Source organism: Sus scrofa, chromosome 1, assembly GCF_000003025.6.
Source record: "Sus scrofa isolate TJ Tabasco breed Duroc chromosome 1, Sscrofa11.1, whole genome shotgun sequence".
NCBI lineage: Eukaryota > Metazoa > Chordata > Mammalia > Artiodactyla > Suidae > Sus > Sus scrofa.
Window position 1 is genome coordinate 222,704,578 of NC_010443.5, and position 14,219 is coordinate 222,718,796.

Here is a 14,219-nt window from a genome sequence, read left to right on the forward strand (position 1 = left end):
TCTTTTTGCTATTTCTTGGGCCGCTCCCGTGGCATATGGAGATTCCCAGGCTAGGGGTCAAATCAGAGCTGTAGCCACTGGCCTACGCCAGAGCCACAGCAACGCGGGATCCGAGCCGCGTCTGCAACCCACACCACAGCTCACGGCAACGCCAGATCGTTAACCCACTGAGCAAGGGCAGGGACCGAACCCTCAACGTCATGGTTCCTAGTCGGATTCGTTAACCACCGCGCCACGACGGGAACTCCTGTTGTTTATCTGAATTCAGATTTAACTGAGCTTTTGACCTAGCAGCCCTGCTTTAAGTACAGTTGTTCAGCTCATGTGCTTTCCATGTGTCTAGCATAGTCATCATCAGTCCTCAGAAAGTGGATGCCCTATTAAGGGAATGTGATGAGCAGAGCCCTCTGCTGACCTGCACTGGACATGTAGCATAGTCAAGAAATAGCCTTGGTTGGCTAAGCCACTGGAACTTGGGGGCTGGTTGTTGCCATAGCATACCCTAGAGTATCCTGACCGATGTAGACACTGCCCGACACTGAACCTTACCATATCTCATTCTGTAGTAATTGGTGCTCCATGGTGTGGCCTGTGTATTTTTACTTAATAATTAAGTTATTGTTCTTCCTTTTCCCTTTGAAGGTGGACTTAGGTGAAGGCAAGATTTGCTTCTGTTGTGAAGAATATCAACCAGCCAAATGCACAGACAAAGAAAATGCTTTGAAGCTCTTCCCAGTTCAGCCTTGTAGTGCTGTTCACCTTCTACTTAAGGTATCTGGAATGGACCTCACTCCTGCTCAATAAATACACCACAGAGACCCCAAAGAAGGCAGCACTCCCTGAAATAATTCCTCTTCAAATAATGCTGCTGAAAGCAGATAGGAGCAAACCCCTCATCAGTGATCCAGAGACAGAATTGAGAGCAGAAGGAACCAGGTTATTGTGTGTCTCTTAAATTATGATGGGATGGCTTCTTTGTGTTCAAGAATTATAAGCTAGTGAAAAATGTAAAGGAGCCTAAATATGTACATATGTATATGTGTGGGTATATAATATACATATTCAGACACACACACATACCCACCTACCCATCCATGATATAGCTACTCGTATATGATGTAGGTTCAGCAGAACCTGCAAAGTAGATGTCCACTGGTCATTGTTCCTATGCTCCTCTGTTGGCTTAAATGAGTCCTGTGGGCTGTCGAGTGCTGCCACGTAGACTAAGGAGATGCATTGGCCAGAAAATACATGAGAAATTCAAGACATTACCTCTCATTTAATAGGCAAAAGAGATTAAGAACAAATGATGCTAGCTCAAGAGATGTACAAAATTGACCTTTATTAGGGAATTGGATAAAAGCGGTGTCCTGACTTAAGCTCTGTTAGCTAAGTGAGTGACAGGATCAGTTGCTGAGATAATAGCATTTGGATGGTCCATCATTGATGGCTTTCTTTGATCTTTGTTCTGGGTTTCTATTTTGTGTGGAAGAAGAATCTCAGCAAAAGAGAGAGAAGCTCCCAACTCTTTGGGTCATGGAGGATATAAAAAAGACCTTCCTTCTTTGGCTTCTGGATTTTTGGCAGCTGAGTCACCCCCAGACTTTCTCTGAGCCAGAATTTGCTTGAGGAAAGCCCCACTAAGGAGCCTCGACTGTGGCAACAGAAACTTTTGGAATTGGCTTTGCTGCTATTTTGAGACATGTGTTTAGAGGAGAGAAGCCCTGTTTACACTCGGGCCGACCTGCCCCCTGTGTTGTCCTAGTTGGGTGCCTGGAGCAGCTCTGCCAGTGACTCCTGAAATAGAATCAGTGGCCACAAATTAAGCAGCTGTGCTGTCCTGGTGGGGGACCGTGGGTAGGAGGGCGGGGAGATTGGGAATCGGTATCACTGAGGACACTGACTTCAGAAGAGAAACAGCGCTTGCCTGGAAAAAGCGTTTCCAGACAGGATTCTGATGCTGGCAAAAAGAAATATGGTAACGTCAGGTCTGCCTGGCACGGAAAGCTTCTAAGATAAGTTCTGTTTTTAGTTGCAAAGATATTATCTTAAAAATGTAAGAGATTTCAATAGTACCGAAGATGTTTTTAAAATTAAGAAGTACACAGCATTGTGTGAGAGTGTTTTTCTTTTCCTTTTCTTCCTTTTTTTTTTTTTTTTTTTTTTTTTTTTGGCCATGCCTATAGCGTGTGGAATTTCCCAGGCCAGGGATAAAACCCATGCCACTGTAGCGATCCAAGCCACTGCAGTGGTAATGCCCAATCCCTAACCTGCTGCACCACAAGGAAACTCCAGTGAGAGCCTTAATAGTAATCAGCATTTGTTTGGCATGTAGCATGAGCCAAACATCATCTAAGGCCTTTACATACGTTTTCTCATGAGAATTGACTTAGTGGGACAGCACTCTTACTCTTTTTTAAAGTTTTAATGTTGCATTCTGGTCATCAGCTATGAGGTACTCAGGGGCATCATTGTTTCCTGGTTCCAGAAAGTGCTTTTCGCCCTGTGTGCCTTGAACGCCCTGACTACCACTGTCTGCTTGGTGGCAGCCGCCCTCCGCTACCTCCAGATCTTTGCAGCCAGAAGATCCTGCATCGTAAGTGCATGCAAGGGGGCCGTGCGAGACCATGTCTCCGCTGAGCCTGCCTGCGAACTTTTTTGTGTAACCCGTTGCTTTTTGCCCTGAGCCTTTGTAGGGAAGGCTGTGGACTAACTGAGGTGCTGTTTAATTAGGATGAATCCCAGATTTCTGCAGAAGAAGTGGAGGAACACAGACGCATCCCAGACCCTGATGACTTTGTGCCTCCGGTGCCTCCCCCTTCCTATTTTGCCACGTTTTACTCGTGTACACCCCGGATGAACCGCAGGTATTCTCCTAAGCCCCAGGTTTCTTTGGGGTGCCCTCAGTTTTGAAAATGGAAGGGTCTCCAGAACTCACAGCATGCGCTCTGGCTTCTCTCCAAAGTCTAGACATTGTGTTATTTTTCAAGATTTTCTGTTTTCTTTCTCTCTTTCTTTTTTTTTTTTGAGGGGGAGGGGTCCTGACAAATTGCATGAAACCAAAGTTCAAACTTTGACCTAAGAATATAGTTTTTCAATTTCAATTAGCTTCCTAGGAAAACTGACACCCAGTGAGATAACTGCTGTAATTTGACATGATTGAGAACTGCTGTTGCCCTGGAAACGCTCTCAGTTGGGCCAAATCGATATTCATTGTAACACCATCAGCAGGTCCTCATGTCATGAAATTCTCTCCCAGCCATTAAAAAAGATTAATTATTAATTACATCTCCTTGGTCTAGGAAAAAGAATAGACACCATGTTTTGCTTCCTTTTCAAATTCTAGCTCAAAATTTGATCGTCTGTTTCTTAAATCTCAGAAATGATTATTTGTAGAATGAAGTGCCACATACATTGGTTCTTGTTGTTTGCTACTTCGAGAATTGTACCTTTCTAAAGATTAACTTCATTTATTCATCCGACAAACATTTAATCCATCTTCTATTGCTTACTAATCATGGTGCTGGGTTATTGAAATCTGAAATGAGTAATACCCACACCCCCCATTCCCACCCTCCACCCCCATCAAAGAGCTCACAGTCTAGGTCTTAAAATGAGTGTTGGAAGGATCCCCATAGGACTCAAAAGGGAGGATTTTTTTTTTTTTTTTTTTTTTTTTGAATGCAGAAGGAGAACTGCCCACCCCACATGGAGAGTGGGCTGCAGAGAGTTTGAAGGAAGAGTCAGCTAATCAGAGTTGGCTTGTTGGACGAAGTGATCTTTGTATGAATTTACAGGGTAAACAAACCTGAATTTTAAGCTTCCAAAAGAAAATCTCTGAATTCACCAAGGAAGACTAGTATCTTTCACTTGCTATTGGGCGGGCTAGGAATTTCTGCCTTTTTTTTTTTTTTTTTTTTTTTTAATCCTTTTAGGCCTGTTCTTGCAGCATATGGAAGTACCCAGGCTAGGGGTCGAATTGGAGCTGCAGCTGCTGGCCTACACCACGGCCACAGCAACGCCTAATCCAGGCAGATTATGCAACCTACACCACAGCTCATGGCAACACTGGATCCTTAATCCACTGAGCAAGGCCAAGGATCAAACCCACATCCTCCTTGATGCCAGTCGGGTTCATTACTGCTGAGCCACAGGGGAACTCCAGGAATTTCTGTTTTTTAATCCCTGAGGTACACATGGGAAGTTGTCAGACAAATTTGGTGCCAGGCTTGGGAATTTTGGAAATCTATTTTCTAGTATTCAGGGCAGCCATATGTGACTTTGAAGCAGGTGACCAACAGGAGCTCTCACCCAGGCGCCGTCACTGTTAATGTTATTTTCATTGGATTATCTTCCCAACTTTTCCCTCAAAATCATATCTAAACCCCGCTCTGGCCCCTCCCCTGTCCACCCACCTAGGTAGATGTAGCAATGACCACAAAGCCAGAGGGGCCTTAGCTTGCTGGATAGTTGGCCTGGCAGACAGCTCAACCTCCCTGTTGTACAGGGACTGGTGTACTGGAATTTTAGAGTTTTAGGGGCTAGGATGGCTTCTGTAGTCTTTTAGGAAATGAGCCAAGTATTACAGAGGCTGGAAGGACATAGCAACGAAAAACTTATTCTTTGTGCACATAGGACACGTTTGCTAAGACCTGAGACCTTTGCAGGCTGCCTGCAAATAAATGCCTGTTATTTCGTGATTGGGAAGAGAAATGCCCTCTGCAGGAAGAATTCCTTGGCTCTCTGAGGTTGTGGGTGAGCCTTTGGTTGACCTCAGAGGAGGCAGCAGACAGATTTAATTTCCTGCAGTGGCAGAAAGGGAAAGTGACTCATGTGGGTTTAGAAGTCACGCCGTCCTGTGGGGGCCCACCCCCACCCCCACCTTCTCTTCTCTCTTTCCTTTCTCTTTGCACCTCTGTGGTCATGCTTGTCAGTATGGGTCTTTGAGGATCTGGGGGCATCCCTGAATTTGCCCCCTCTGAGTACTGAGCTAGCCTCTGGCCAAATCTGAGCTGTAAGAAGATAGATAAGCTTTTCTTCAAGGGCTTCACTAGCCAGAACTTCCCAGGAGCCACGGGGAGAGGGGGTAACACAGAACAGCCTTGAGAGAAAAAGAAGGCTCAGCCTAAAATATATACCTGGAGCCCTAGCTTCTATCTCCAATGGGCAAATATCCTCATTTTCTGAAATTCTACCAATATCCCACTTTATTTTTTTTAACGTATGTTTTAAAAACTGATGTATAGTTGATTTACATTACTATATTAGTTTCAAGTGTACAACATAGTAATTCAGTAGTTTTATAGCTTGTACATTAATTAAAGTTATCACAAAACAATGGCTCTGTTCTCCTGTGCCATACAAATATATCCTTGTGGCTTATATGTAGTAGTTTGTATCTCTCAATCCCATTCCTCTATCTTTCCCCTCCCCCCTTGCCCACCTTCCTTTTTAAAATGACCAAATTTATTCACCTTTAGATACTCTATCAGAGATGTTTGGAAATTTGACCGACTTTCTAGATTCTCAGTATAAATCAACGTCATAGATGCTTGCAGTTTAAGTTGGTACTTTTCTTTCTCATAAGCAGGCAGGCAAGAATATTGACAGATGTTTTCATTAATATTTCCACAACCAGTTACGTGAAGAGTTCTCATGAAATAGAGGCTCCCCATTTCCTATAAGGTATTGAGACCTCTCAGAAGAGGTTTATTTAACTTCTATAAATACAACCATTTCATGCGTTGGTATCTCCTTGAGAAAGGGCTTCTCAAGTTACTGTCAAAAACAGAAGCCTGATTGTAGTCAAGGTTTCTGTCTAAAGATAATTATCTACTTTGTGAACCAATTTGGAAGGACAGGAGGGGCTGTGGACCCCTTTCCACTACTCCAGAGAGTCCCACCAGCTCAGAAGTTGGCTTGAGCCAAGAGGCAAAAAGAATCTCCAAATTTTTTTTCTTTTTTTTTTTTTGTCTTTTGTCTTTTTAGGGCCGCACCTGTGGCATATGGAGGTTCCCAGGCTAGGGGTAGAATCAGAGCTATTGCCACCAGCCTACGCCAGAGCCACAGCAATGCCAGATCCGAGCTGCCTCTGCTACCTACACCACAGCTCATGGCAACACCGGGTCCTTAACCCACTGAGTGAGGTCAGGGATTGAACCCGAAACCTCATGGTTCCTAGTCAGATTCGTTTCTTGCTGCGCCACAATGGGAACTCCAGAATCTCCAACTTCTACCATGAATGTGGCCCAGGTTGTGCTGTGGGATGTTACCTGCTAGAGAAAACAAGATGAGGGTATGGGAACCAGGTTGACCTAGGCATTTCTTAAAGATGAAGACTTAGCAAAGCCCACCTGGTTCCTTTCCAAATGAACTTCAAAACCCCAACTCAGGTGGAGCTGGGCTGTGCCAGGGCTCAGCTGTGCCAGGGCTTGGCTGTTGGGCGAGGTGCCCCTGCCTCCCTCACTCCCCCATCCCCCACCAGAACCCTACCAACATGTGCCCAGTGGAATGGCACAGCTTTCCCAGCACTCGGAGGGGGATCATTCTTTGGTCAAGGTCATATTAGTTGCTGCATCAGCCTCATGTAAGTTCTTAGGGAGGGCCTATTTGTAACATCAAGGCAGAATATTTTGCATGATCTGTTTGAGTTTTCTGTTCATTTTCAGAGCTCATGAGCATGAACCAGTGAAGGGTTCCTGGAGGCTTTGGGATGAACTTGAAAAAAGCTGAGCTCTGGAGTCTTAAAAGATTGTCCCTGGGTGGATCTCTTACTATTTCTGAGCCTCAGTTTCCTCATTCACCTACTTTGTCACGTGGCTTCTGGGAGGCTCATGAAGAGATAATGTGCTAACAAACCTTTCTAAAAAGAGCTTCGACTGTGTTCCACCTCTGTAGTTGCATGGCTTAAAGTGTTCTTGGCATGTGTCTTACTCTTGGGAAACATTTAACCCTTAATCTTAGCTCTACCTTATCAGGCAGCAGTTTTCTTTCTTTCTTTCTTTTCTTTTCTTTTTTTTTTTTTTAAGTTTTGCTGTCTTTCTTTTTTTATTTCTCAATGAATTTATTACATTTATAGTTGTATATCACTGATACCAGTTCTCAATAGAAGTCTGATCAACTTTCCCAGATAAAACAAAGTTTTGATTTCAGCCACCATAATCCATTTCCTTTAGCAGTGGTCTCAATCCTGGCTGTGCCTTGCAATAATCCGGGAGCACTGACAGCATGGCGACACCTGCCCTCGCTCCCCACCCCCCCGCCCCCAGTCAGCTAGAGCAGAATTTCTGGAGGTGAGGCTTGGGCCGTGCCTGGATTAGAAACGCTCCTAGGTGATTCTACGCTTTAGCTAGGGTTGAGCGCCGTATGGGTCAGGAACAAAACCTGCAGGAGACAGCAGACCCATTTCCCTTCACAGATCCTTATTCACCTCAAAGAGGTACCAGTAAGGAAAAGTTGCATAGTAGGAAAGGAACTTTCCTTCTGCATCAACTCTAGAAGCATCTTCCGTCTAAATGAGGCTTCGCTGGTCATCGTAGTAACCACTCTAGAAGCCGTTCATTTTGCAGCCAATTTAGATAAAGTGCACCCCCTCTTACACCCCAGTTTTCCTTCCTGATGAGATTCTGTAGTAGTTTCGGATCTAAAGTGGAGCCCATTCCTCTGACTTCTTGGTGCTAACGTGCAAGCCCTTGTAAGAACATACAGCCAGCCACTGGGCTGGGACTATGAACCAAAGAGCACCAGAGGTAGCAAACAAAGCTGGAGGATGAACTAGGCAAGAACACAGTAGTGAAGAAATGCTTGGGGAGTTGGCTGAGGGAGGGAACAGGCAAGGGTCTGTAGTGCTGGAAAGATGCTTATAGGATTATGCTAATTAAGGATTGAAGACTGGCCCTCTGGAGAGGTCGGAAGGATGCCTAGGTCTCAGTGAGTTAAACAAATTGCCTTTTTCTTTTGTCTGGAAAGAGTCTTCAGTCAGGTCCAAGAAGGGTCTGGCTTCCTCAAGGCACTCAGTGTTAATAGTTCTTCACCACCTTCGGCTGGAGTGGAGAGTTGGCGTAAAGCCCATGAGCAGTCCTGCTCTAAGGGAGAATATCCCTTTCTTGGTGACTTTCCCAGCCAGTCCAGGGAGGGGATCCTTCCTGCCGGTGCCTGAGCTCAGACATCTTGGTGTCAGCATGTGACCTTCTCCTTCCCGCTCAGGTCAAGCAGAGGGTGAGAGTCTTGCTTCTGAACAAAGATGCAGGAAAAAAGAGGAACGCTTTTTCATTTTTTTCATTTGGGCGCAGAAGCCTCATTCTTCTAAATCCCAGAATTCCTGAAGCATTATTGGTAGGAAAAAAGAATATCACATCTTTTTCAGGTTTTTTTCCCACCAATATTGCATTTTTGTAAATGCGTGCAAACGAAACAACCATAATCCAGAGAGCACCTTTCTAAAAGAAAAAAAAAAAAAAAAAAAAGCTGACCCCAGCCCCAGAATTTGTCTTTTTATTTTTTTATTTTTATTTTTTTGGTCTTTTGTCTTTTTAGCATCGCACCTGGGGCATATGGAGGTTCCCAGGTTAGGGGTCAAATCAGAGCTATGGTTGCCAGCCTACGCCACAGCCACAGCAACGCCAGATCTGAGCCGAGTCTGCCACCTACACCATAGCTCACAGCAGCGCCAGATCCTTAACCCACTGAGCTAGGCCAGGAATCGAACTCTTGTCCTCATGGATCCTAGTCGGGTTCATTAACCACTGAGCCATGATGGGAACTCCAGAATTTGTCTTTTTATTGGTCTGCTTTAGTTTATGTCTATTTTTGCATTTCAGATATTAAACTTTTGCTACTGTATCTTTTTTTATTCTCCAGCACTTCATGGCCTGTGTACAGGTTTTTTGTTCTTCTGTGTATTTCTTTAATTGTGATAATTGTCATACAACGTTATATTTGTTCGTTTCAAGTAATGATATATATATATATGTATATATCACTTGTATATATTGTGAAATGATCACAAGTCTAGTTAACATCCATCACCTCATATAGTTACAGGTTTTTTTTCCTTGTGATAACTTTTAAGATCTACTCTCAGCATCTGTACAGATGCAAATGTACAGTACATTATTATTAACCATAGTTGCTTGTTGTGCATTATGTCCCCAGGACTTATTTACACGAGTTTTTTTTTTTTTTTTTTTTTTAATTTTTAGGGCGGCACCCACAGCATATGGAAGTTCCCAGGCTAGGAGTCGAATCAGAGCTACAGCTGCTGGCCTACACTGCAGCCATAGCAACACAGAATCCAAGCCGCATCTGCGACCTACACCTCAGCTTACAGCAATGCCAGAGCGAGGCCAGGAATCGAACTTGGGAACTCCCCAACTTTCGTGTATTTTTAACTGTTGTTGTAAAGTTTAGGTTCTTTGTTATCTAGATAATTTTTTTTTTTTTTTTGGTTTGTCTAATTTTCTGTGAACATTGGTAGAAGATCTTGTGGGGTTTTTGTTTTTATTTGCTGCTCTCTTGCACAGGACAAAAGCCACAGTGCCTGGCTTGGAGCAAGTGCTCCATCAGTGTAGGTTGAAAGACCACCTTTAGGAAGAGGCACTCCATGATGCCCCTGCAGCATGCTGCTTTGTCTCTGAGCTGTGATGCTCTCCCCCCCCCCTTTTTGGTATTCATTGTTTCAAATATTTGTTTGACAATGAGTTTCTATCATGAATCAGACTTTAATGGAAATGCAGGCAAGAAACTTTTGTCATGTACTAAGCTAAGAAATAATTATTTCCCTGAGTCCTTAGTTTTTATTATTGAGGCAAAATTCATATAATGTGAGATTTACTGTTTGAAAACAATTCAGTGGCAGTTATATATTCACCATATGGCACAATCATCACCTCCATCTAGTTCTAAAGCATTTTCATCATGTACCCATTGAACAGTCACGTCTCATTCTCCCCCTGTCCCCAGGTCCCTGGGCAGCTGCTGATTTACTTCTATCTCTTATGTATTGTTGTTTGCTTTTTGACTAGCAGATTTAAAAGGAATATGATAGTATTGCATTTTCTGTGTTGTCACTCACCTAAGAATTCCGGGCACTCCGTCAGAGAGCAGCTTAGGTTATTCTCCTGCTCCTGGACCAGGAGACTGTAGTGTGGAGGGGTGAGTGATTTTCCCCATTGTCCGTGGATAACCCTTCCCAAGGCAAAAGCCCGTGTGGAGCCACTACCATCAGATGGCCAGAAAGTGCTTCTTAATGCCAAGCTGTTCTTCCTAGGATGGCCGGTCCTGATGTTATTCCACTGCCGCATATCTACGGAGCGCGGATCAAAGGCGTGGAAGTGTTCTGTCCTCTGGACCCCCCGCCTCCCTATGAAGCTGTGGTGAGCCAGACAGACCAGCAGCAGGTACTTCCATTGAGATTCTCTTTGGTACGTTGGTGGCAGGTAGGAAAAGTAGCTGCCCAGAGCACGGGGTTGGGGAGGGAACTGTGTCCTACAGATCTTTTTTAGTTCACTCCAGTCCAAAGGATGGTTGAGTTGAATATCAACAAATAACCCTCTTTTTTTTCTGGGATGTAGCAATCTTCATTCCAAATGCCAGAAGGATCAGAAGTTGCCACCAGCCCATTGGAACTGATCTGCACACCAGTGATTCAAGGTAATAAATACATTATTGCTGCCCAAACTCATGATTCAGTAGAGTAAAAATGATAAAATAATGATCTGTATCGTAGTTTGTTGGAGGTCAGATATTCTTGCAACAAATGGTTCAAACTACGTCCTTTCTTCCAGGTGCGAAAATACAATCAACACTTGGGGCTTGTACATAGGAGATCATATGTGAACAGAAATAAAGAATCTTTTATGAATAACGAGACTGTTTTCAGAAATGGATTACAATGTTTAATTTGGCATTCCTGTGTTTCCCTTTCTTTCTTCCTCTCTTTCTTTCTTTCTTTCCTTTCTTTCTTTCTTTCTCTCTTTCTTTCCTTTCTTTTCTTTCTTTCTCGTTCTCTCTTTCTCTCTCTCTCTCTTTCTCTCTCTCTCTCTTTTTCTCTTTTTCTCTTTCTCTCTTTCTTTTTCTCTCTCTTTCTCTCTTTCTCTCTTTCTTTCTTTCTTTCTTTCTTTCTTTCTTCCTTTCTTTCTTTCTCTCTTTCTTTCTTTCTTTCTTTCTTTCTTTCTTTCTTTCTTTCTTTCTTTCTTTCTTCCTTTCTTCCTTTCTTCCTTTCTTCCTTTCTTCCTTTCTTCCTTTCTTCCTTTCTTTCTGGGCTGCCATGGCATATGGAGGTTCCCAGGCTACGGGTCAATTCAGGGCTGTAGCCACTGGCCTGTGCCACAGCAATGTCAGGTCTGAGCCCTACAGCACAGATCACAGAAACACTGGCTCCTTAACCCACTGAGCGAGGCCAGGGATCAAACCTGCATCTTCATGGATACTAGTCAGATTCGTTTCCGCTGAGCCATGATAGGAACTCTGAGGTCTGGTGTTTTCTGATCTAACTTTTTTTCTCTTGTTAAAATAGGATGAGCTCTTTTAAAGGGGCAAAAAGAGTTTCATCTGTTGCAGAGTGATTTGTTCATTTATAACGAGCACCCAGGTCCTGCTGCTTTCATATGTCCTGAATGCTGATTTCCAATCCTGCATTAGATACTAGAGTCAGTGTACATTTATCCTGGGAGCTTAAGGGAACGTTGTTACCGCTTTCTCTCTTTGGAGAGGTTTTAAATGGCCCAGAGAATTGTCCACAGGACAAAATTGCAAATGGTGATAAATAATGGATCAACTTTGAGCTATTTTAGACGGCGGTAATTTTTCAGCAGCACCATTTGGAATGGGTTTCTGTTCACCTTCCACCTTAAGTAGAATTATGCAGTAGGATTCTGTTTCCTAAGTATGTTTGTAATTCTCCCCTTTCTTAAAAAAGTTTCCCAGGAGCTCCCATCATGGCACAGCAGAAACAAATCTGACTAGGAACCATGAGGTTTTGGGTTCAATCCCTGGCCTCGATCAGTGGGTTAAAGATCTGTCGTTGCCACGAGCTGTGGTGTAGGTCGCAGATGCAGCTCGGATCCTGTGCTACTGTGGCTGTGGTGTAGGCTGGCAACTATAGCGCCGATTCAACCCCAGCCTGGGAACTCCATATGCTGTGGGGGTGCAGCCCTAAAAAGCAAAAAAAAAAAAAGTTTCCCAAACCACAGCTTAGGCTCACAAATGATGGGGTTTTCTTTTCCAGAGGAGCAGTCATCCAGTTGCAGTGGTCTGACTGATTCATTTAGTGGCCACTGGCTCTTTAACTTGGTTTTGGGGAGAATTTCACAACCCAGCCCCACAGATACCTTCTCTGCTTGCACTGGCCAGCAGCCTGCAGGGCGACCACCTCACCGGTATTACCTTCCACTCAGTCAAGTTCATCCTGAACTGGCAGGAACTGTAAAATGGCAGGAGCCTCCCTGTGCGGCACCAGGAAGCTTCACTGGCGAAGATTCTAACACCTCCACACATTCTGGCCTGGCTTCTTTTTCTGCTCTTAGACTTAGAGGTTTTTTTATTTGGTTGTTTTAGGTGTGGAAGGGTGGCCTGGAGAGGCAGCGTTTCCCACAGTGCTGGGAGATAAAAACTTACTGGGCCTGCAGCCTAAGCAAATATTATTGACTGTCTTACCCTTGTCCCAGCAGGTTTGGGCTTCCAGGTGTTTCCTGCCCCGCATTTTGAAGGCACCAGCTGGTGAAATAATTTATGTTTCTCCTCTTTAAAAAAAAAAAAAAATCAGGTGGGGACATTCCTAACACACCTGGAGAAGAAAGGGCATCCATATCAACGCCCAACGCAAACCAGCCACATCCCTCGAGGAGCCAGAGAGCCCTCCAACCCCTGAGGACAAGATCCAAGAGTGACCCGATGCTGCATCATTCCACAGAAAGAGGTGATGTCTTCCCCAAGCGCTTCCCAGGGCACGGTGCTTGTTTGCCTAAAGGCGCCAGGTGGCTCTGGCCACCCAAGTCCCCACGGTTTGAGAGAGAACTTGGAGGGGGTTAAGAGGTCTTGGGGAAATAGGATATTCTGCGTGCACACTAGGGATAGACATCCACCATGTCTTTTAAGGCTGGGAGGGTTTTTTCTTGTTAAGTCAGTATTGTCAAAAGCGTTTGGTTGCACATGGTATTGTCTGGGTACCACACAAAGAAAATGGGTGCAAACTTGATTCCTAGATGCTCCCAGTCCTGTGGGAATGAACATTCTCATACCAGGAAAAAGTTAAAGGGGCGTATTTTTTTACCCCCTCTTCTATCATTTAATACTAATTATACTTTCATTGCTTATAAGTAGATGGAATTATTCAAATCTGACCTTTTTTAAGGAACTCTGGATAGGAAGTTCTCATTGTAGCTCAGTGGTAATGAGCCTGACTAGTATTCATGAGGATGTGGGTTTGATCCCAGGTTTTGCTCAGTGGGTTAAGGATCTGGCGTTCCCATGATCTGTGATGTAGGTGGCAGACATGGCTGTGATCCTACATTGCTCTGGCTGTGGTGTAGGCTGGCAGCTGTAGATCCAATCTGAGCACTAGTCTGGGAACCTCTATATGTTGCAAGTGTGGCCCTAAAAAGCCAAAAAAAAAAAAAGAGCTCTGGAGAGGGTGAAACTTTCACTCCATGTCTGCCCCTATTTTGAGTTTGTTGATGTATAGGTGTTATCTGAATACTTTTGAATTTTAATTTCAGTTTTTTTAATTAAAAAAAATTTGAGGAGTTCCTGTCATGGCGCAGTCAGTGGTTAACGAATCTGACTAGGAACCATGAGGTTGTGGATTTGATCCCTGGCCTTGCTCAGTGGGTTAAGGATCCGGCGTTGCCGTGAGCTGTGGTATAGGTTGCAGACGTGGCTCGGATCCTGTGTTGCTGTGGCTCTGGCGTAGGCCGGGGGCTGCAGCTCCGATTTGACCCCTAGCCTGGGAACCTCCATATGCCGCAGGTGCACCCCTAGAAAAGGCAAAAAGACACACACACACACACACAAATTAAGGAATCCCCATTGTGGCTCAGTGGGTTAGGAACCTGATGATAGTCTTGGTGAGAATGTGGGTTCAATCCTTGGCCTTGCTCAGTGAGTTGAGAATCTAGTGTTGCCACAAACTGTGGTGTATGTTGCAGATAAGGCTCGGATCCTTTGTTGCCGTGGCTGTGGAGTAGGCCTTCAGCTACAGCTCTGATTTGACCCTTAGCCTG

The 14,219-nt window shown here is 44.3% G+C and overlaps 1 protein-coding gene across 3 annotated transcripts in view; it reads left to right on the top strand.

Moving 5' to 3' along the window:
* The window catches only part of FAM189A2 (family with sequence similarity 189 member A2), a 66,775-nt gene that overhangs the window by 46,090 nt on the left and 6,466 nt on the right, over positions 1–14,219 (top strand). The window contains exons 4-9 of one of the 3 annotated variants that reach the window (XM_021064669.1): positions 643–771; positions 2,489–2,596; positions 2,734–2,867; positions 10,268–10,421; positions 10,572–10,650; positions 12,764–12,916. In XM_021064669.1, the coding sequence (XP_020920328.1) occupies positions 643–771; positions 2,489–2,596; positions 2,734–2,867; positions 10,268–10,421; positions 10,572–10,650; positions 12,764–12,916 (757 nt within the window). The remainder of the gene's footprint in view (positions 1–642; positions 772–2,488; positions 2,597–2,733; positions 2,868–10,267; positions 10,422–10,571; positions 10,651–12,763; positions 12,917–14,219) is intronic. The other 2 variants (XM_005660150.3, XM_021064674.1) reach the window with 2 other exon arrangements.